General features: G+C 39.3%; 1 protein-coding gene across 1 annotated transcript; it reads left to right on the top strand.

Annotated features, from left to right (window-relative positions):
- Positions 1-3,272: 3,272 nt before the first annotated feature.
- Positions 3,273-23,444, top strand: LOC120522754 (glutathione synthetase-like; the record flags this gene model as incomplete). Its single annotated transcript, XM_039743485.1, has 5 exons — positions 3,273-3,510; positions 3,848-3,949; positions 13,020-13,162; positions 22,431-22,576; positions 23,406-23,444. Coding segments are annotated over exons 3-5 (320 nt in total), but the record flags the coding sequence as incomplete, so codon positions are not given.
- Positions 23,445-24,387: the final 943 nt, after the last annotated feature.

Here is a 24,387-nt window from a genome sequence, read left to right as displayed (position 1 = left end):
AAATACAAGGATTTTATTAAATATTTACTCATGCATTAGCATGAAATGAACAAAGAAAACAATGAATTTACCTGGTTAGGAGGAGATATGTAGGAATTAGGAATAATATACAATTTACTTCGGCCAACTTTCTTTTTAGGATCATTCGCTGAAGCAACAACCAATCTTGTAAGCCTTCTGTTTCTGTCTGCTCTTGCCATGCTGAATCCAATCAAATGTAATGTAAGTCTTGGCTAACACTGACATATGAACTGATTTAATTCACCAAGTCTCCAAATAAGGTCAATTTCTGAATGTTTGACAGTATCTTCTTCTGGTCTCTGTAACTCATGAACCGATACACCTGAAAGAAGGGTTTTAGATTTAGAACAGAATGTTAAATGTTCAGTCTCCAGGCTTATGTTTTACTGGTTTTATTGGCTAACTTACATTAACCTTAATTTCTTGTTTGTGACCATTTTTTAACAGTATCACACATTTTTAGGAGTGATGAAATACAGTTTGAATTCTTTGTGATGAGACACTTAAAATAGTACAACTGCCAATCCTGCTGTTCCCGTTTAAGTCATTAATATTCATTCTATAGTTTGATTCAATGTACAGACAAATTATTTTAATTTCACACTCATACAAGTATACAAGTGCTGGACTAGCAGGGATTATCAAGTGTCATCAAATAATGATTGCTCTTTTATTTCTTTATTTTGGTCCATAATATTTGCAGCATCTCAATGCACCAAAAAACACAATTAGTTTAATAGATTTTTGGATTAATTTACCACTTTAAAAAAAAAATAAGAGCAAGACACTTAATAGATGATATCGGCAACATTTCCTAGTAACTAAAGTAATAGGCTTTAAATTCACCACTTTGCACAAATTTATAATTATTTGAAAAAATATTGAGCATTTCATGTTGTTAATAGCAAGTTGTGTAGGATAGCTCTAATGCCACAGACTTTAAACCAAAGGGTTGCAAGTTAATTTCTTACCTGTAATTCAAAGTTTCTCCAAGAGCAAGTCACTCAAGCCAACTGTACACCAGAGTTTAAAATAATTCATTTAAATCTTAACATGATATGTGCACAGAGTTTGTATGCTGCCTGAGGTAAGAGAGTCTATCACAAATATAATAAACACAAGTCCTGATACTACTGTGCAGTATATGCCACTGGAATTAGAAAGCAGTGTTTCTTTAACTTTTGAATTAAACTCAGACACTTGTTTGAGTGCGCCTTGCATCTCCAGTTATCCATCTATCTATTTACGTTTGTTTATTTGATATAACAATGCTATACGAGACTCCGACAATTTTTAGAATACTGTAATTCTCAATTTTGGATTATCTTTGCTATTTGAAGGAGTATCAGGATTTCTGCAGTATACATTTCCTGATCAGTGAAATTCGACTGTACGTTTTTCTTTGATGTCCAGTTGTTTTTTGTTACTTTCCTTTTTCTAGTGATGATGTGGTGGTTTATTTTTAAAGTTTGGCTCCCCTATTTGTATTTTAACTTTTCTTCTAATGCTTGCTTGTGTTAATACTTTGATTAACTTGTATTCTTAGCACTTTTCTAAAATGTCAGACTTCTTTGTTGTTTATAGGTTGTTTTGTCAAAGCCCCAGATTTCAACATCATAATGTACGTGGATAATATAAATGCTTTGAAATCTCATTCTGTCTAACATTTATAATACAGTTTTTACATTATAGAGCTTTCATTCTTTTAAAAGTGTTCTTCACTATTTATATTTTTTTCTGATGGCCACATTGTATTATCCATCTTTGATGACGTTGTTACCAGACATAAACTTGTCATTTCTTTTATATATTGCATGACAGACAATACTGGATATTCATTTTCAGCCTTAGACCATATGACAGTGGGCTTGCCAAGGTTTCACATCAGTCTCCGGTTCTTGAGACCTTTTTCTAAGACGTCTCTAATTCTAAACAAACGCTTAAAATACGTTGTAGAGAAATTAGAGAAATGCGTCTATATACAATGACAAATAAAAACAGTTGTAAACGCTCTGCTGTAATAGTTGTAATGTTCAATCCTACCGTGTGCTAAAAAAAAGTTAGGACATGGCCTTCAATCCACATCAGGCCTTTAGTTTCGTGTATAACCTAAACTACTAATAGTACAGTATAGGCAATAAAATTCAACTAGTTTAAAAGGCGGCAATGATGTAACTTACAAATACATTTATCAGACTTACTAAACCAAAAACCTGTTAACATGAGATGTGTACGCCTGCAGCCGGCACAGTTTTTAGCCTCTAACAGCTCTGCGCACCTGTTAACACCGTAAACATTTAAACAACACAAATAGAAGGACCAAATTCTGTGGCCACAAACATTAACAAAGAAACAAACCTTGTTTTAATCGTTTAAAATTGCAACACACAAAAAAACTAATATCTTTGTAAAGTTATGTTGTCACTTAAGGATTAAATTACAGAGGTAAATATTCTTTATATTAGAATTTGGTTAGGAATAGTTCCACTCCCCAGCACAAGCACATCCGATTATTTCTATCTATTATATTAAAAAAATCTTGGGTCGAGACGTGATCATCTCAGAGAGACACTTTGACGTCATGCGAGACTAGACATTACAACCTTAGGAAGCAAGACCCGTGAGATGGTGACTTTTGCGAGTCACGCCCTACTTACAATTTAAAACAAGTTCACGGACATCTAACCTCGCAGTTGTTGGAATGCTTTTGGCAGACACACTTCATGTGATCCCAGCACTTAAAATTGTTATACATTCTAAATGGCACGTGAACGACTAAGCGAACAAGAAAGAGCAGCGCGTTGAAAAGAAACACAAAACAGTTGAGAGAAAAGAAGGCAAAAAAGGATGGACAAGAGAACAATAATAATCTATGTGCAAATTCAGAAAATAAGGAAAGTAATAATCAGCCCAGACGTCACGCGAGACACACTTTGACGTCCCACGAGAGGCACTTTAACGTCCCTCAAAACAAAGCAGTGAGACAAAAGGACAGCTGCTGTACAGGCTTTGAAATGGTCGACGCACAGTGCAAGAAGCAGAACACTCAGCACGGCAGGAGGAGCAGTAAGCAAGAAGGTGATCTCCAAAGCGTTAGTTCAGCCCTCCCCTTCCCAACATGAGCGGCAGAGACGTGGTGGCTGGTGTGTAGCGTGCCCCAGAGTGGGGGGAGGTGGTGGGCTCGCGAAGAAAGCAAGGGGCAAAGCCCCCTAGTATTTATTAAAATACAGCCACTCTTTCTAAAGCACGGACCTGCTATACCACAAATGTAGTTTTTGATAGTGGATTGGAGTGCTAAGCAGAAATGCAGAAATGATCACCTTTATGTGAATAAATATGGTTAGAATTGTCCAGAACATGGCCCATTGTATAATATTTTAAATTTGACAGGAATCTCTGATGAAGGCAGAATGGAGAAAAGCACCACAGAGACAGCAGCTGCCCCTGGATGTGAACTCATTCTTCTTGTCTGCTTGGCCTTTTCTCAGGGTATTGCCAGACGTGCCTGTTTCATTATGATTATGATTATGATTATGATCAAGTGTGAGAATGTCCTAAAGTGGACTGTGCCTAAGCCATAGATTGTTTCTGCCTAGAACAGTGAGCTGATTTCAAAATTAAAAAATGTTTTACATGAAGTAAACTTAATAATTATATTTCTTTAAATGTGAGATGCACTTATGTATATCAGGAGATATATATATTTATTAATAACAAACCTAAAAATTTTAAGTTTCTATAAATTTAGAATTCAAATCTTCTGCTTCACCTAATTATAATCATCTTCATTTGTGTATTTTGTATTTTTCACATTTTTTTAAATCAGGGAACTTTGGATCAAGATGTCAAGTGCGTTTGTGATCAAGTATTTCTTCAGTTAGTTTTTTGAGGGATATTCTCCCAGGAAACATCTTCTTTACATGTTTTGGTGAGTTTTCCCATTTTATCCAGCCATAAACATTTTAGAGGAAGAGTTTTGGTAAGTTTTTATAAAGCAAGTAAACTTATGATTCCTTCCTTATTTTTAAAGTATTTATTAATTTAATCAATTTCCCACAACCCAAAGGCGCACAGGTTAGGTGAATTTGTATTGCTAAGCTGTCCCGTGTTTGCCTTGTGACGGACTGGCGCCTTGTCTGGGTGTTGTTCCTGCCTTGTACCCAATGATTGCTGAGATAGGCTCCAGCTTCCCCGTGACTTTGCCCTGGATAACCAGGTTAGGAAAACAGATAGGTGAGTGGATAGTTTATGTTGCAAATATGTTTTAGAATTATTGGGGTTTCACACTGTGGTTTGAGTTCTGCTAATGGTTTCTTCTCTATAGGCTTTTTTCATTGTTTTCATTGTTCTCTTTTTCTTTATTAAGCCTTTCTTAAGCTCAGCCTGTTTTACTAATTTAAGATCTTTTGTGATTCCTAGGCCTTTAGTGCTTGTATTATCATGGGATGAGTGAAGCTTACTAAGTTTGGCATTGAATTGGTCTACTTTTACACCCTACACCTAACACACACACACACAGAACCTTTCCACTTTAGCACTGTTGATAAGGGATGCCTACAATGCTTGTCACTCCTCAGTACTCCACTTAGGGATTGACTGTTGTCAGTATGAACAGTATATGGGTGTCCCAGGATAAAACCCAAGCCAAAATGCTGCTTTGATCACCAAGAATGTCCCAGACATATGAAGACTGACACACCCTTTGGTTATGGGCCACTTACCAACCAATAATGTTTTACTTCTATCGCACACTTCTTGTATTGCAAACGTCTTTCCTCAGCCTGATAACCCTGTGGGAAAAGAAAAGAGGCAGTCTCCCTATACCAGGTTTCCTGTATTTACTGGATTATTTCAGTCACTCTGGATATAAAGACAAAGTAGAGATATTTGAAAGCACCATGGTATTTGTTAAAATAAAATTCCATTTGAAGAAAACATAATAGAAACTATAGATAGTCTGGATGTATACAGTCTTAGAAATATTACTGAAAATTAGCACCAATGTCAAGAGGATGTTGTCCTGGGTGCGTTTCTGATTTAGCAGCCAGACTGATTCATGGCCTGAGTTCTCTGATGTCCAGATGACACGTCTCTGTCTCTGACATCTGTCTCTGGTTTCTCGAACGAGCCACTATTTACTTCAAAAATTCCCATGGGATGTTGGACCTTGTGATGTTACACACATATGACTGGCTAGTTATCCTGGTGATGGATGGCTCTGTCTAAAAGCTTTGATACTAGGACTTTATTTGTGCAATCTCTTGCTGTGTTTAGTTCTTTTACTATTATGTTGTAACTTGATCGTTTTAAACTAAGAGTGCCATAAATGACTTACATATCAATAAAGAAAGAATGTACAGATGTAGTCAGATAAACAAGGTGGAAAGAATGCACAACTGCATTACAGTCATAAATTATTGGTCATAAGAAAGAACAATGTAGTTATAAATAGTTAAATTTCCTTGAAGAGTCCTTTAAAGTTCATCGTACTGAACAAAAAAGTGTCATTAAGGCAGACTACAGCTTGTTTTTAATACAGTAGTTTTTTTTAATATAGTGTCTATAGTTCCAAAATTATGATTTTATCCCTCCGGCACAGCACTGGACCCTCATTCTCTGTAATGACAGGTAAATGATCTGGGAGTCAAGGTCTGTTAAATGTGAACAGAGCAGTGCCAAGGTGTATTCTACTAGCATTTGACCCTGTTTGACTGATGCTTAAGCTTCTCTTTGAAAATGTTCTAGCTTCTTCTAGCCTTTTTTCACATGACATAAGAATAATAGGATTCAAAATATGTTGGAAAACTAAGTACTGAACATGGAACAATTTACTTTTGCTATGGGTTGTTGTATTATTTTTACCAAAGTTAAGCTGTGGTGGTTATTGTTAAGGTGCCTGTGGCATGTCTTTAGTATTTATTAATAAAAAGCACATGATGGAAGGCTAACCAACTTTAGTCAAATGAATGAATCATGACCTTAAACCCGCCCCAAATTATGAATTATGAAACATGTGTGACAATATGATTTATGAAAATATGAAATTACATTCCTTCACATTTACATTCCTATATTTTTTTATATGAACAATGGGCACCAGTTGAGGTAAGTTACTCAATGGAGGGTTGCACTCACAACAAATAAACTAATGGGAGTCCAGAGCCAAGTCCAATTGACAACTGCTGTATTTCAAACCTGATCTTCAATATATATATATATATATATATATATATATATATATATATATATATATAAAAACAGTCCGTTGCAATCATACACACTCTTTTGGGGCATTAATTCTCTAGTTCCGCCTTGATTTTCAGTATCTTTTCATTTATCTCTCATAACTTTGTAAAATGTTTGCTTCATTACTGGTCACACGGTCTGTACCTGTCTATTCAGAAACAGCTCCACAGGGGCCTTTCCAGTTGTGGTGTGAGGTGTAGTAAGATAAACAAACAAGAAATTAGCTATCTTCTGCTCTAATGATCTCTGCTTGTTTTCCCAATTGTAATTTGAATGGGTTCACCGACAAAAGCGCGATAGACATATGAGCGGCAACAAAACCGCGACGGACAAATTCGCGCTGACAAATTCGCTAACTGGTTTTCGACAAATGCGCGCCGACAAAATCACGAGAGAGGCCAAGAGAGTGGGACGCGTATGTGCGCATTATGTACACATTATGTGCTAGGTTATAACTGTTATAACTGCTGATGGCATGCCGTGAACAAATAACTCAGTCGAGGGTTGGCATGACGCGTCGTATATTTATTATATTACCAGCAGTCAGGCAGCCAGCAAGTCTAAATACGCTCAACTATCAAGACGTCTTGCTGCAATTCTTCCTACATATGCAGGGCGTGATCTTAAGGACTATCTGCGTGCCGTGTCTCATAATATTGACTTCTAAAATAAACATTATTATATATGCTTTAAACTAGTAATTCATTTTTAATGAAACTTTCATGATTTTGTCGGCGCGCTTTTGACGCCGCGTTTTAATGGGCGCTATTTTGTCGGCGCTCATATGTCTATCGCGCAAATGTCGGGTCACTATTAGAATGTTTTCACCATTCTTTGAATGTTCTGAAGCTCCATGGCTTTATGGACATTAGAGTGCTGACATCTTGTGTCCTACTGCGTTTAGTCTAAGGAACTCAGAAAATGAAGCAGACTTGAATTGTGGACTACTGACTGATACTATCGCTTCCGGAAGACCATCAGCAGCAAATACCTTAGATACTCACGTATGAGTCGAAACATTTATGCCTTAAAATTCATTCAAAAAAACGGGGTCGACTTATCCATGGGGCAACACTATTTTCCATAGAATCTGGGTAATGGCACAGTGCACAGTGCTTTTATTTAAAACAGTCAATCAAAATCAATGTTCAAAGTAAACAGTGCAGTGATTCAAAAGAACTCTTCATTAAATAAATAATCCATAAAGCAAATGTGGAGGTTTAAAAATCAATAAAATAGAAAAACAATCCTTTAAAAACCCGAGGTTAAAACGTTGCTGGAAGCAGTCTTTAAAATCAATAAGACTCTTTTAAACTAGTGTCTCACCTGCTTCTCCCGGTTGGGCTTTACAGCAGGCGAGATGCTCTCTCAGCAGCTGTCCTTTCTCTCTCACACACACAGGTCTGAAGTCCTCCCGATCCTGGCTTCGGTCTGGCACTCATCCCAGGCCTGAGACTTGGAACCTTGGCATCCAGGACGCCCACACCAAGGACTTCACCTCCAAGCCTCCCGACTCCCGCTGCTGTCCTGGCCTTACGCGGACAGTCTTTTCTTAATGGGTCACTCCCGCTACATGATCGCGAAGTGGGTGCAACTTCTACTTTGACTCCTGGGTGTCAACCTAACACCCAGGCTTCCACACAGCTGCCTGCGAGTGCTCATTCGCTCGCTCGCCCACTCGCACCATCTCTCTCTCTCCTGCTTTCTCCAGCCACCCACGTCTTTCTTTCTCTTCCTTGTTTTTTTTACTCCGTTTTTCCTTCCTCTCTAACTGACTTGCGCTTCTCTTTATATGCAGAGAGGACATAGCAGCTGCAGCACATTAGCCACAGGAACAATCATGGATGTGGGCAGTCCCCCACCTGTGCACTAGGTGAGAAACGCCCACACCGCAGATCGCGCTAATTTGCGAGCGCAGTGATTATTTATTTAAAAACTAAAACGGCCTTTGCTAAGAGAGCTGTGGACCCATAACACCACATAAACCTTTGTTGGAATTTCAAGCATTGGCTGGCTGGTACACGCGGTATATGAACAGATATGGGCTGTGCCTTCGTCAACAAACAAAAATCGCGCAGAAGCTGCCGAAAGATCGAGAAGAAAAGGTCAGTTCCTTTCATAAATTTATTATCAAGCAAAGACAAAGGCATGACTTTGATCTCAGTAACATTGGTAACATGGATGAAACGCCAATGACATTTGATATGCCGGGGAATCGAACTGTAGCAGATATTGGTGAGAAGACCGTACTTATTAAGACAACGGACCATGAAAAAACCCAAGTTTTACCCTTGACTTATACGTGGGTCATAAATTTCGTAATTTTAGGCTTAAAAATACACTCGACTTATCTGCGAGATCGACTAATACGCGAGTATCTACAGTCGTTTTCTCAAAACATCAACCAACATAATGCTAGTAGTGGCATTCATCTTTTCAATCTCAACCCACCGAGAATACAAATCCACTAACAATAAAAACATCTGTCAATTTTTTTCACAAAATTCAAGTGAAGCCTCTACTAGGGTCTTTCAGCTGAGGTCCAAGAAGGTACAGGTGTTTTTTCTGGCAGATTTCTGTTTTCTTGGCAGGATCTGCACATAGCCACCCTTGCCTCTAATTGCCTATCAATTCCTGAACACCAAAAATAACTCTGGGCTATTGCTTTCATTTTTACTATTCCTGAGTGTTCCCCATGTAACCTGTCCAGTAGTGTACTATGTAACAAATCTGGGATGACCACTCTCAGCCCCCAATGTACACAATTGTTCTCTACTGTGAGTTCTGCTCTACTTCTGAAAATAACATTCTCACTTACTGTGGCCGTCCACTCAGTGTATAGAAATTCATCTTCTTCAACACTGAATTTCTAGCTGTTGCTTGAGCCATATCTGCTGCTGAAACTGGAAGAGCATCCAAGAAAGACACTCTGTATTCTAAGCTTGAATTTAGACCAGTCTCTTTTAACGGCAATCTTGATAATGCATCACCATTCCTGTGCTTGGCAGATTTTTTAAACTGAATCACATATTGATAAGATGCCAAGATTAATGCCCATCTTTGAGGTCTTGCAGCAACTAAAGTAGGAATTTCGCTGTTTTTGGACCTAAAATTTTGACTAGGGGCTTGTGAACCTTGTGAAAGCAAGTGCCTTCTTTTCGACCTGCAAATAGTTTTACTTGGCCTTACTGAGTGTCTGAGAAGCATAAGCCTCTTTGTGCCATCTACCCTGTATGTACTTGTGTGCAACAAGAGCTCCCACACCATAGGGTGAAGGATCACATGTAAACAACACAAAGCACAATATTCTCTTTTTCTTTTCTCCTCCACACCACCCAGTGTTGTCTACTACCTCCTGACCCTGGCACACTTTCCGGGTTCCCAACAGTCCTTTAAGTAGTCCTTGACCCGGAAGTGCTTCTGTTCTTCCTCCCATGTGACTTCCCAGCACTTCTGGGTCAGATGGAGAACTCAATTCTTTAATCAGCCTGGAAGTACTTTGGGGCTTCCGTCCTCGTTACTTCCTAGTACTTCCAGGCTATAAGGGAAATATCTCTCCCCAGGTCCTTTCACAGCGCCCCTGGTGGCACCCAACAGTGCTGAGAAAATGAACTCCAAGTCCCAGGATTCCCTGTGGGAATCTGGAGCACAGCTACACTCCTGGGGAGCTGCCATCTAGCTTTTAGGGGGTGGCAGTGTCCAAAAGTAGCTGCCTTCCATCTCAGGGGTGTCCCGGCCAGGTTGAGTTGCCGGCTGTCTGTTACAATGTAGAGATTAAAGTATTTTTGTTTGTTAGGACTTTTACTATTTCCATTTTTCTAAAGAACATTATTTTGGTTGCTTAGCTTTTTCTTTTTTTAGTGTTGCTACATTTCATACACAGAATTAGATGGACCACATTAGATGACCTGCAGGACAAAATTATCCTTTTATGCGATGTTCTTGGTATACCACTCTGCCGACAAGAACATTGCATGAAAGGTCCTGCAGGTCATCTAATGTGGTCTATCTAATTCTGTGTATGAAATGTCCCAACACTGCAATCTATGTAGGAGAAACTGGACAAACTCTCCACCAACGAATGAATTCACACAGGTTCCACATTAAACATGGCAATAAGGATGTTCCTGTAGGAGTTCACTTCAGCAGCCATGGACACTGTGAGAAGGACTTTAAGGTCACAGTGCTTATGGGAACGTCAAGACACAACATGAGAGAAAAGAATGGGAAGTTAAACTGATGCTACAATTTAATACATTACAATATGGTTTGAACAGAGACAAAAGTTTTATGACCAGATATGAGGACTATTTACTTCTCTCTGACTGACCCAGACAATTTGACTACAGATCCACATTGTAAAGAAAAATCATCAAACATGTCAAAAGACTTTTTTGGACAGTTTTCATATCAAAAGATCTTGACTATTCATTTTTCTTCTCTCTTGCTTGTTAAATGAATCTTAGGCTGAAGGGATCTGTTAGTTTTTTACACTGAAGATGACCCACTTAAAGGTTTTCCAATGTTGTTATTTGTCCTAGTGTGTCTATATAAGCACAGGGAACTCCAGTTTCTGTATTACACCTTGACCGAAGAAGGAGCCTGAGCTGCCTCAAAAGCTTGAATATGGTAATCTTTTTAGTTGGCCAATAAAAGGTTCCATTTTGCTTGACTTCTCATTGCATCAATAATGGCTGACTCGGTATAACATCCTTCCACTGCTTCATTTAACTGGCAGTAGAATTTCAAATTTTGTATTTAGAATCGCTTGTTCATTTGCTTAACAAATTAATTTTTGAGTTTAGGAAAATTCACAACATTATTATTCAATTTTAAAGTGGTCTACAGTGTAGATTACTGTTAATCTTTTTCTTAAGACTCAAAAATCTAGATGTATTAAATTTGATCAGGCAACATTTTTTCAGCTGCCATGTTTTATTTTTGTAAGGGTGAGCATTAGTTTTATATGGGATGTCCGCTAATTAAGATTTGTTTCAGAAGGTGCATGCTGCAGGACATTTTATGAATGCAATGAAAGTCTTAAAATGATGAATAAATGCTGAATACGACGTCCTCTGATCTCTAATTGTAAAGTGTTTAGTGTGTGGTTGCATTTGCATGTGTGATTAGAGCCTGCAGCGGGGCTGGGAGGTGCTGCGGTGGGAGGGTCTAACTTAACTAGTTTTATTGGTTGGGGAAGAAGCTTTAAACGCATCTTTGTCGTTTGAAGATTTATAGGTTAGTTCTTCAAGTTTAAGAAGGCCTGTAGTGTTTCAATCTAAGGTAAAACACTTTATGTCATATTTATATGGTGTGATTATATTTGAAAAGTTAAACAAAACGTGTGTACTTTTATATTTTATTTGTTAACAAGTTTTAACAAAATGCATGTAGGGTCAGTTTTTTTCTGTTTAACTTAATGATTTCTAAGATTTCCTTTTTTTACATCCAGTTAATGAACTACATTTATAAAAAGTATGAAAAACAGACAAATAACCAACTGTTAGACTGTACTTGAATTCAGTTTATAAATACATGAGACAATACAGGTAATACTGCTTTTGCTAAATAAGGTTAAAAATTTTTCAGGCAGATTAACTAATTAAACAAAATTAATCCATCTATAAAAGACACAAGTGTTTAAGAAATACAGGAAAGCAAAACTAGACTAGACACACTATGCATACTTTCATGCTCAAATTCAGGCAATGTTTTACAAATAAAACCCCTAGTAACATTCTCTATCACTTGTTATTTAAATTTGATCCTCAGAATTTTTTCAAGAATGATTTAAGATGTGAAGAGGTAGAGGAAGTGGCGAAGGTGGTAGGGATGAGAACTGAATGACCGCCCGCTGGCTAAAATAAAATTAATATAAAAATAGGAATAACCTTGGAGGTCAATTATCACCCCGAAAGCGGATAGTTGACGTCACGTAGTATATGTGTACCAAATGTCAGGTCAATAGGTCAAACGGTTTGTGAGCTACAGGTGATTTAAAATCCTGGACAGACAAATGGACAGCCACAGTAGGGTATTATATGAGAAGATTGAGTGTGCATTAATGGGCAAAAATGGCAAAATTTCCCATTTCAAATTAAATATGCAGCATAAGGTGTGCACAAAGCAAAGGAAGTCTGAATACTTTCTCAGAGCTCAGGAGTATAATGAATGTCATTGTCTTGTTTGAAATACCATTTGATTTTTATGTTTGTGCTCAAAAATGATATCAACACTTTTCTTTACGAACAACCGTTGTTTTCAGTAAAGTACATAATCAGGATCAGAGATGTGATTATGGGGGTGCATTTAGTCATTTGTCCATCATTATACTTTGTTTTTGTAAATCATCTATAGCAGTGGGGGTACACTTGTATGGCTTTTGATTTGTAGGCAGCAGTGGTGTTTTTAAAGGTGTTTGAAAAACTGATGCAAGCACAAGGAAAATATGAAAACGCCAGATACTTAGTGACATGGCCAGGGTGAAAATACTGTGTGGCAACAGCATGAACGCCTTGACATCCAAAAGCAGAATATAAGAGATTAATTTGAAAACAAATAACAAACACATCAAAAAAAACTACAAAGAACTGAAGAGTAAAGTATTCATTTAAAGTACACCATGTTTTAATTAGAGAGCTGACCAATTATTCTGATGAATTTGTATAAGTAAATTGAACTATTGGAATATTTAATATTATCTTATGATCTTTTAAACTACCTAATGCAAGTCTGCCTTTGATTTCATACAGCCCCCTTGATGGCATACCATTCAGCCCTTTCTGACATTGTGGTAGATGAAGCTCAGCTGGAGCAATTGGCATTTGTGGCAAAGGATTCGGCCTTCCTGCATGGACTCCTCATCAGAACCAAAGAAGATCCCAACTCACCAGAGGTAAAATGAAGTCGGGGTCCCATTCCAGCACTCCATTTCTCTCTCTTCTTGACTCTTACTATGGTCAGGATAAACACCTGTAGCTGTACATCACATGTGTTACAGTAACATCTTCACAATGGTTAGTACTTACTTGCCTTGAAGTGTTAGTTTCCTAATAAATTCAGAAGCCAAATAATATGGTGATATATAATATTACACATGCAATATACTGTATTTGCTGTGGTTGTGATAAACAAGAAGATGAACAACAATATCAGTGGGAGGTAATTTGGTGTAAAATTAATATGTCAGCATAACCAAGCAGTCCTTGAGCTCATTTCATGACTCATAATATCTTTAAATTGTTAGTTATCCCCACTCATGTTTTCACTGAAAAGGCTTCAAGAGGTCATTTGAGCCAATCTGCTGATCTTCAGAGATGGCAGACTGAAGGGGATGTGTTTCACTTAAATCATCCATCCATCCATTATCCAACCCGTTATATCCTAAATACAGGGTCACGTGGGTCTGCTGGAGCCAATCCCAGCCAACACAGGGCGCAAGGCAGGAAACAAACCCCGGGCAGGGCGCCAGCCCACCGCAGGGTGCACACACACACACACACACACCAAGCACACACTAGGAACAAATAAGGATCGCCAATTCATAAAATGTATTAAATGTTTATAGCTGTGCAGAATCAGTAAATGTGATTGCCTACAAAATAACCAAAATACAGTACTAATTGTGAGTTGTAATGTCACTATTATTGAATATATTTACCAGTTTCAAATTTAAGCAAATGATTTATATAACGATGGAGGGAGATGGAACTCTTTACCAGACATGATCACATTATTCACCACATCACGGTAGCAAAGTGGAACATTCTTATTAATGCATAATAGTACCCTTTGAGGTCAACATCATATCAATAAAGTGCATCTTTAAGAACAGTGACTTTAGTCACCTCCAAAAATAAATCAATGCCATCAATGGATTGACATGATTCGTCCACAAATATGATCCTTTTGTGTTTCAGCTGGGTGACTTTTGCTAAGGTGGCACGGTGACGCAGTGGGTAACACTGCTGCCTTGCAGTTAGGAGACCCTGGTTCACTTCCCAGGACCTCCCTGTGTGGAGTTTGCATGTTCTCCCCGTGTCTGCGTGGGTTTCCTCCCACAGTCCAAAGACATGCAGGTTAGATCCATTGGTATCCTAAATTATCCCTAGTGTGTGTGTCCTGTGGTGGGCTGGCGCCCTGCCCGGAGTTTGTTTCCTACCTTGCGCCCTGTGTTGACTGGAATTGGCTCCAGCAGACCCCCGTGACCATGTAGTTGGATATAGAGGGTTTGATAATGGATGGATGGAGGGATTTTTGCTAATTTTTCATAGGAAGAAATGCAAAGGCAGGGCCCAGAACATCACTGAAGACTTTTTTCTCTCCTGCCAAGGGCTTTTTGCTCTTCTTCCATCTGGCTGATGGTACTGCAACATTCAGAGAAGCCTGACCAGATACAACAGAGGCTTCAGGCTACAAGACTGCTTAACATTTACTGTTACTGACTGACTTCTAATGTGACTATCGTTATCTATCAAGATCATTAATCCTTAAGATGGTTAATGCATTTGTTATCCTTTATTTTTTTTCCACATTTAATGTCTTGTCTGCAAGACTTCATGTGCACAATTTCTCTGCTATGTTGTAGTATGGCAATTAGCCGATTTATTGTTATTATTTCTGTGAACAGGCACTAGTCAGTATGACTGGTATAAAATCGAATGAATTCCGGTCTCAGTTCAACAAGATAATTCAATAATGCACTGATGTCAAAAGAATCAGTCATTGACACTGACATATTAATAAATCAAGCACTAGACTGAAGATATGGTTTGTATCATGCCAAGATATCAACACCATTATGAATAGACATCCTACACTCCAGCAAATGAACTCCCATCAACTTCTTCTTCAGACAAAAACAATAACAACATTTATTTATACTGTATAGAGAATCTTCATACAAGCAATGTAGCTCAAAGTGCTTTACAAGATGTCAAAGAGAAAGTTACACACAAAAAAAAAACTGATAAGATTAGGCAATAATATTAAGTAACAAATTAAAAACAAATGTATACGATCTTAAAAAAACAGATAAATTACAAGTAGAGTAGCATCCATATATACAATGTTATGATGTACAGTAAGTCTCTACGGATTAGTCCGGTGATAAGGTCAGATGGCTGGGAGGACAGAAAAAAAAAAACAAAATCTGCAGGGGTCCCAAGGCAAAAGGACCTCCCAGCCCCAAGTGGACATTCTAAATAACATACATGTTCTTAATTCATTCCTCAGATGGCAAACAAGATTTAATCAAAGAATAGCATTAAACCTAGGCCCCCAAAACCAAAGTGGACCCATCTCAAAATGTATTAAATGCTTGAGGATGCTGCAGGCATAATACAGGGAGATTCACTCAAAAGACGCCCTAAATATTTTGTAATAACTCTCGCTAGGACGAAGCAATCTGAATGAAACAACGTGCAGAGTGCTCCTCGGTAAATGGAGCTTTGAACAAGCTGGGAGGCCCCTGTGTCGGAGTGATGAGGTAGGCGCTGGACAGCCGTAGTGACGTTTAACCTCCGTTTGCAACTTCTGGGTGCTACTGTAACCAGTCTCCACCGCACGCATCCTGGCTTTTGGATTCGGTTAACCCTCAAAGCTTCTGCGCTGTGATTTATATGCAACGTGCCGTACAAACCACCACGAAAGAATACTGCAAACACCCTTTAGTTCAAGATGTTTGCTCTTTTTTATTAATGGTCTGAAATATTAAACAGAGAACATAAAAAGTGACAATTCAAGCTCTGTGATTCCTCCTCCTCTCACAGTAACACAATAAATGTTATCAGGATTTGGTGTAGCTCCAAACAACTAAACTTTTTATTTTATACACCTGTTAGATTCACCCCTCCTGAAAATCACCAACATCCTGATAATCTTTCCGATTATTCACCAAGCAACATGGATTGCTTTTATCTGACACAAGTATGAATGACAACTTAGTCATCAGGTTCAACTTGAAATTTACCCTAAAAAAAAGGTTAAGTGGTACATGAAGTTGATCAGGTTTCATAACCCCTTAGAATAATGTGACGCCTGGTACGCAACATAACACTTTTCCAATATACAGGATGTATCAGAAATATATAATATAGACATCTACATCTTATTCATGTATGCAACTCAGTAGAAAAGAAATGTAATGTTTAAACAGAGCAAAAAGAGATGAAGAATGACTAGTAACTGAACTGGAATCACTCTTAAGAAAAGGTTTCTGAACCATAGTTTCAATGAGCCTGTTGACAGATATAACCACCGTACCAGTTTTTGTTCTAAAAGAACTAGCTGAAATAAAAGCAAGGTTATGTACGGGTTGAGTAGCATGTGAATGTGACACTACACCTGAGAGTAAGTGTGGGACTACAGAAGAAGCAGGCTGTATAAATGGAGAGGCTGCTGTTTCACTCAGAGCATCGGAGGATTGATTAGATCTCTGCATAGTGTTGTCTTGACATTCTATCTCACGTTTTGCCAGATAAGAGGGCAGAGTTGGAGAGCAGGAAGTCTGACAACTGTCACTATCTGTGACAGCAGGCGAATGAGAAACTAACATCCTGGACATGGGTATACGGGTAACTTCTCCTGTACCTGCATAGCTGATATGATCCTGGTTACAATCAGCAGGAGTTAAGTTAGTTTCTTCTTCATTTGCGAAAGAATTGCATGTACAATCTCCAAAAGAGGTGCATGAAGACGTAGAGACTGTATCAATCTCTTCAGGATCCACATCTGAGTGGGTCAGTGGCAAAAAACTAACATCTAGTAGCAAGTTCCTATGTACCACTCTCTCATGTCCCATGATTTTGAGGATTTCCATCCATAACTGTAAACACTGTGCTTTTGTCAGCTAATTTTCTTTTGCCTCGCTCATTCTTGTTAGCCACAAGCACACGATCACCAGGTCTGAGATGGGTGCCTTTGATCTTTTTGTTGTATTGCTGTGCCTGATGATGCTGCTCACGTAAGGAATGCTGCTGAGCAATATTCATTGCATTTTGCAAGTCAGAGAGTAAAGTCTTTGCATATATACTATAATCAACTACAACAGGGTCCTGCAAAACTTGTTTGAACATAACATCCACAGGTAGTCTCGGAACACGACCAAACATGAGAAAAAATGGAGCACATCCTGTTGTTTCATGCACTGTAGCATTGCAGGCAAAACTTAATGCCTGAATCTGCTGAGGCCATAAGTGTTTTTCTCGTAGAGGGAGGGTACGAGGCACATTTCCAACTGTGCGATTGAACCGTTCTGTCCCTCCATTCCCCATGGGTTGGTATGCAGTCGTGTGTGACTTAGATACTCCTGACAAATGAAGCAATTCAGTTATTAAGTCACTCTCAAAATTTGCACCTTGATCAGTGTGTATCCTTTCAGGAACCCCATAAACACAAAATACATTATCCCAAAGTTTTTTAGCAATTTGCTTTGATGTTTGATTAGCACTGACACAAAGCCAGAATCTCACTGCAGTCATAAAAAAACTTAATTTGAGTGTCTAGCTGAGGATGTGAACTGGTCTTTCCAAGTAGTTGTGGTTGGCAAGTCATTCGCAACACTTCCTGCACTGTTCCTTCTGCTACCTTCTCAGCTTCACATAATAACTGACAATATGGTTCCTTTAAAAGTCGGCTGCTGATTGACTTTGTAAAGAGGTCTCGACTTAGTGCATCTGCCACAACGTTTTGCTTGCCAGAGATATGTTTAGGGTCAAAAGTAGAAGATGCCAACTTAGTCACCCAGCACTGTTTACATGCATCAAGTTTAGGCTTAGTTAACAGATATGTAAGCGGGTTATTATGACTGAATTTTTCACAGATGCTCCATTTCAAAGCCAGGAATTTCAGCTTATATGCTGGATACCTTCTTTGGGCTGCACTTAAGGTCTTACTTGCAAAAGCAATTGGTCTAGCCTTCCCTTCACCAGGAACAAGCTGAGAAAAGCCTGTTAAGGGATCCATCTACAGAAAGAATGAATGGTTCGTTGAAGTCTGGATGCGCAACCACAAATGATTCAAGAAGTTGTGTCTTTAGTGAATGAAAACCAGTATTACATTCTGATAGCCAATCAGATGGTATGAGTGAACGAAAACATGCTGTCTTTTCTGGTCCTTGGCAAATTTTCCTCCTCGTTTCTAACCCACTGTTAGTGCAAACAAAGGCTTGGCTATGGTAGAGCAGTTAGGAATAAAGTACTGGTAGTAAAATACCATTCCCAAAAATGATTGAATTCTGTGCACAGAGGGAGTGCTGCCATCACCTTCCATTAGATCTCATGTTGTTAGATTAGCAATAGCTTTTACCTTAGAAGGATCAACTGAAACACCAGTGCTGTCAATAATATGACCAAGAAATTTCACAGTCGTCCGCATAAAGTGACACTTCTTTGGGGCCAATTTCAGATTATTCTCCCGTAACCTTTGGAACACAACCTGAAGACTACAAAGGGCATACATATTCTTCAGTAGGAGAAAAAATTAAGAGATCATCCAAGTAGCATAGCAGCTTAGTGAAATTCAGATCCCCAAAAATACTGAGCATCATCCTCACAAAAGAGGCAGGACTATTACACAGCCCTTGAGGCATTCTGTTGTATTCATGTAAACCAAGAGGTGATATGAAGGCTGTGTATTTTTTATCCTCTTCATGCATGGGAATGTTGCAACATCCAGAAGTATGGTCCATTGTGCTAAAAAAAGAATTGCCTCATAAAGCAGCCAAGCAGACTGCTGGATGTGGCAAGGGGTGAGCATCTTTCAAAGTTCTTGCATTCGGCCAACGAAAGTCAGTGCAAATTTGCCCATTACCATCCTTCTTCCACACCATCACCAAAGGTGATGCAAAATCGCTCACTGACTTCCTGATTATGCCTTTTTCTTCCATTTTAGTTAAAACTTGCCTCAACTTCTGATAATGTGCAGGGGGCACCCTACGGTATGGAAGATGAAATGGACGCTCATCAGTTAAACGGATACGATGCACAAAGCCCTTAGCTTCTCCACAGTCCAAAGGATGTTTCGAAAAGATGTCTTTGTACTCTTATCAGTAGTCATACAAGCTTTTCTTTCGCAGAGCTACTGATCTGGCAGTCTTCAACCTTAATATCACTGAACCCAAACTCAGCAAGAGTAGGAGTAGTACCAGAATAGAATCTCTGGCACTTGTGGGATGAGTCTATATTTTTGTCATCTGTCTTCATACAAAATACCTTGAAAAACATCTAGATCCTCCACAGCTAAACATGGTGACACATCAGCTATTTTACTATTCCGTTTCAAAGTAATTGACTTATCTGAAAGATTAAGAAGCTTAACCGGAATCCACCTATCACCCCACATTGGAGCGATTACTCTGCCCATTAAAATTTTGTGTGGTCTAGCATTGGATGCAGTGGCCTCTACTATTACAGTACTGCCTGGAGAAATGGGGGACTTAGCAGGGAGTTTCCCCCATACCAAGTATTCATGCCTAGGAAGAAGGGTTACAGCTTGTTTTAACAATACTGTCCCAACCTTAATTGGCATCATCCCATCTCTCCATCGGTCAATACAGGTCATCATATTAAGGAACTGTTCTACATCAGGGTGTGACTAGGCACCAGTTCTTGAAGCAAGGTCCCAGTACTCACTGTGGCTTTTCATGTGATGAAGCAAATATTTGATGACATTTGTGCCCAAAATGAGATCAACATGCTGACCTGGTACTAGTAGAGTAGGAACAACACAGGTGACACCATACAGACACATCTCTAAGTCATAAATACCTTCAGGATGTGTCTGTTGACCACCACAGCCAATCAAAACAACCTTTCTCTGCTGGTTGTATTGTTTCTGGTAAAAGTCCTGCACCCTGAAGCTGATGAAAAGCAGTCATACTTATTGTACATGCCATGGAACCTGTATCTAGCATTCCTTGAAGCTTTACATGACCACCAACAATAACAGGAGTGTAAAACAGCTCATGAACAGCTTGCACCTTTTGAACATTCTGAATAATCATTGTGCACTCCTATTGTGCACCAGCAAGGCAGTCTCCATATATACGTAACTTTCCAATTACATTCATTTTGAAGGGTATCTAGCTGTCCACTCACACTGTCTCTCCCTAAATGTGAGCTATTCATTCTCCTGAGGAACCTCACTAGACAGTTGATGGCCCTGATTCTTCTGATGGGGACAGTTTTTCTTCCAGTGCCCTGGAGTGATACATCATAAGCACAAATTAGATCTTCTGCAGTGTGACAAAGTAGAATGCTTGGAATCACCACAAACCTTACAAGCTCTCTTGGGAAAGGAGTCTCAATGTCTGGACATGGGTGAGGAGTGAACTGACATCTGGGTTTGCTGTGTGAACATGCGGTCAATTAAATTAACCAAACTCCTCATACAGTAATTTCCTGACTGCTGAGCACAATCAGGCATGTGAACCTCTGTAGAGGGAAGTGCTGGGCAAGATTTGAATTGTTCTGATTGGCAGTTCAATATCTCTTGTGTGTGGACAGCAGGCTTAATAATGTAGGGAGGGTGTGATGGTGTTGTGGCATAAACTCTGGTATCCCTTTGGTATTCATCAAGTCTCTCCTAAATCTCATGTGCAGTCCACTTGTCGGAAGATTTAAATTTAAAAATGTTCAAAAGAGATTGATCAGGACAATGCTTAATAAACATCATGGCAACTTCGTGACTTGGGTTGTCAACTTGGGGTGTACAGTATTGAGCAGCTTCATGGTGCAAACCTATTGGGTCACCAATTCGTTTAAGCGATGTCAGAATCAACTGGATGATCATGAGTTAATGGAAAGTTACTTCCAGCAAGATGGAGCAACGTGTCACACATCGGCAAGTAGCGTGGCAGAAATTGACTCCTTATGCGGCAACAGAGTCATTACAAAGGGACTTTGGCCATCACAGTCACTGGATCTGACACCATCAGACTTCCTCCTTTGGGGTATGCTTAAAGGAAAAGTCTATCAGAACAAGCCTCACACTGTGGAAGAGTTGAAAGAAAAACGACCAATGTGAAACTGCTGCTATTCCCCCCGAGACACTTGCTGATATGTTCAGGAACATGGAACACTGCGTCAAAACTTGTCTGGCAGAAAACTGAAACCACTTCCAGCACTGCATGTAATGCAATCGATTACACATACATCAAGGTAAAAAGAGTATTTTTTTGGTTCAGATTGCTTCATCCTAATGGGAGTTACAACAGAACATTCAGGGCCTCTTTCCTTTCAAGCGAATTTCTCTGTATAAGACCATATCCATCAAATGTTATATTAATCAAATACTGCAGAATATATTAATTAGACACTTAAACCCAGAATCCAGCATCACTAAGCCAGACTACACATGGCATTGATTTCCACCTCATTCTTACATCCATGTGGTCATTATGTGAAAATAATGCTGTTAGCTTTGTATTTATTATCGATTTACATTAATGGCTTTGGATGTACTCTGCAAAATAAACGAGAGGTAGAGTCTACCCAATGATTTGGGGTACTAACCTAAAAACCCCATTGAAGGGTGGTATTTCAGAAGATGAAAATAAATGGCATGCAAGGGTGCAAAACTACGACATCTGTCATGAGCAAAGAAAAGGTCTCAAAAGAGAAAAAAAAAAAACATGTCTGAATTGAGGTGCTGTCTTCCAGGGTCCTAGAGTGAATGTCCACTTCTAGTGACTTGAGAGGTTTTAGTACAGTCTCCTGGAAGGAGTGTGGTTTCGTGATTTGAAAAGGTCAGTCAACTTCTGGCTGTACCTCCTCTGAACTGAGGATATAAAAAAAGATTACATTAGCAACATTACCTCAACTCGGGGTGGAACTGTTCACCTAGCAGGAACCCTCAAAATGTCACCTAATTTTCTTGTAAATGAATGGGTATATACTGTACATAATTTTTATGCAAACAGTATTTTCTTCTCATTAAAAAATCATTACTGGACAAACCTAGCAGTTTGATTGGTGGGGGACAGCTCCCTGAGGCCCACCCACAATGATGGGCCTGCAGTACAGAATTTATAACTCTTACTGAAGGGGGGCTCTGTTGAATATCTGTTTAAATGGGAAAGAAATTAGAAGAGGACCAAAGAAGCAGTTGTTTGACTGATTTTATGCTATTATGTGACTCTAATGTCTAGTCCTCTCTCTTCCCAGGTCTTAAGCTATGCTCCATTCACACTCTTTCCATCCCCAGTCCCTAAATCCGTCTATGAACAGGCCAAGCTTTTACAAAGAGACTTTAATCTGTTGGTGGACAAAATTACTCAAGACAGCAAGTTTCTGGAACAAGCTCTTGCCAGGTATGCTTGAAGTGATTATTTCTTTGAGTTTTGGAGACCCTACTTGACAGCTCTAGATCTTCTGTTTGCGGTAACATTAATTTTCCCAGATGGAGACTAAATATGGATTTGACCTAAGACTTGGAAAGCAAACTAAGGACAGTTTATTAAAAAAGGGAAAGTAATCATCAGAATAAACAATTCTTTATAATTATTTTAAAATTTGTAATTGTTATCTTTCTGTTTTTCTTGATGAGGTGGTACGGTTATTAGTGCTGCTACCTCAGAGATCCAGTGTCTTTGGTTTGAATCCCGTAGCAGGTTGTTGACTGTATGGTGTTTGTACATTCTCCCTGCATCTGCATGCATTTTTCTTTGTGTACAGTTATTCTCCCATATTCTAAAGACTTTGTGATAAGTTGATTGCCAGTTCTATATTGTTCCCAAGTTTGAATAAAGGGATCTTGGATGGGGTAGGCCCGCACCTGGCGGGGGGGACAACCATGACACTTGTCAGCGGCCCGAGCTAGATAGGGGCCCGCCCTTTAAGTGGCGTTTTAAAATATATGCACATATTTGAAACACGAAAGGGGCCCGAACTCTGTCAGCTGCCTGGGGCCCAGAATTTCCTAGGTGCGGGCCTGGATGGGGAGCCAGTCCATCACAAGACTAACTCCTGCTTTACAGATTTCATGGTCTGTGACCCTTTTCCTTGATGTACTACACTGGACATGGCTTTTGTTGCTGCAGCTCGTTAGTGTACATCTAGCTGACAGATGCATTTTTATATATTAATGTTACTTTGGGATTTGGGTTTACCAGTTTTTTTCCATTCTAAACATTGATCTAGGATGGCAGAGTGGCACAGTTATAACAACGCTACCTTGCAGTAAGGAGATCAGAGTTCATGTCCTGGCTTCCTCCGTGGAGTTTGCATGCTATCCCGATGTCTGTGTTGGTTTCCACTGGGTGCTCTGGTTTCCTCCCACTGTCCAAAGACTCACAGGTTAGGTGAATAAGTGATGCTAAATTGGCCCTAGTGTATATGTGGTGTGCATGTGTGTTCATCCTATGATGGACTGGGACCCTGTCCAGGGTTTGCCCCTGCCTTGCACCTTATTCTAGCTTCAGGCCCAATCACGACATTACATCGATCCACCCATTTTCTTAACCTGTTAGGCCCAATTATAGGGTGTGGAATATCAGAGTACATTATATCCTTGTACCACTGCATCTAAGCCAGAAATAATCTTCTGAACAGTTGCCAGCTCAGTGCAGGCCACACTCAAGAACATAACCACATTCACTAAGATCAATTCATATTACAAATTAACAATAGAAAAATCTTTGGAATGCAAGGGGAAACCATAGTGCCTGGAAAAACCATACAGACACAGAGATGAGGTGTAAACTCAATAGAAACACAGGCTGTGTATGAGACTGAGCATCAGCTGTGCCAGTATTCGTCCAGCTCCATCTCCCTGGTATTAAAACATTTAACTAATATTCCATTTAAGTAGTAAACTAGGAGTTACAACTCTGTTTATCAAGGCATCCACTTTCTGAAACTGCTTTGTCCATTATAGTGTCACAGAGGACTAGAGGATCAAACTTTGGGAAGCACACTCCTCTGTCTCAGTATGCATTCACTCACATACATAAAACCATCCTCACTCTTAACAGTCCCATTCAGAGTGTTGGGGCTGCGGTAGAGAACTGGAGCACTGAGAGAACTCATCCAAAAACTGTGACAGTCTGCAAACACCACACAGATGGGGACAGCATCAAGAATCAAACCTCCGCTTTAGGGCAACAGGCCTAATTACTGCATT

The sequence above is a fragment of the Polypterus senegalus genome, unplaced genomic scaffold (assembly GCF_016835505.1).
Source record: "Polypterus senegalus isolate Bchr_013 unplaced genomic scaffold, ASM1683550v1 scaffold_1685, whole genome shotgun sequence".
NCBI lineage: Eukaryota > Metazoa > Chordata > Cladistia > Polypteriformes > Polypteridae > Polypterus > Polypterus senegalus.
Note: the sequence above shows the minus strand (reverse complement) of the source record. Positions and strands in the feature narration are given on the sequence as shown.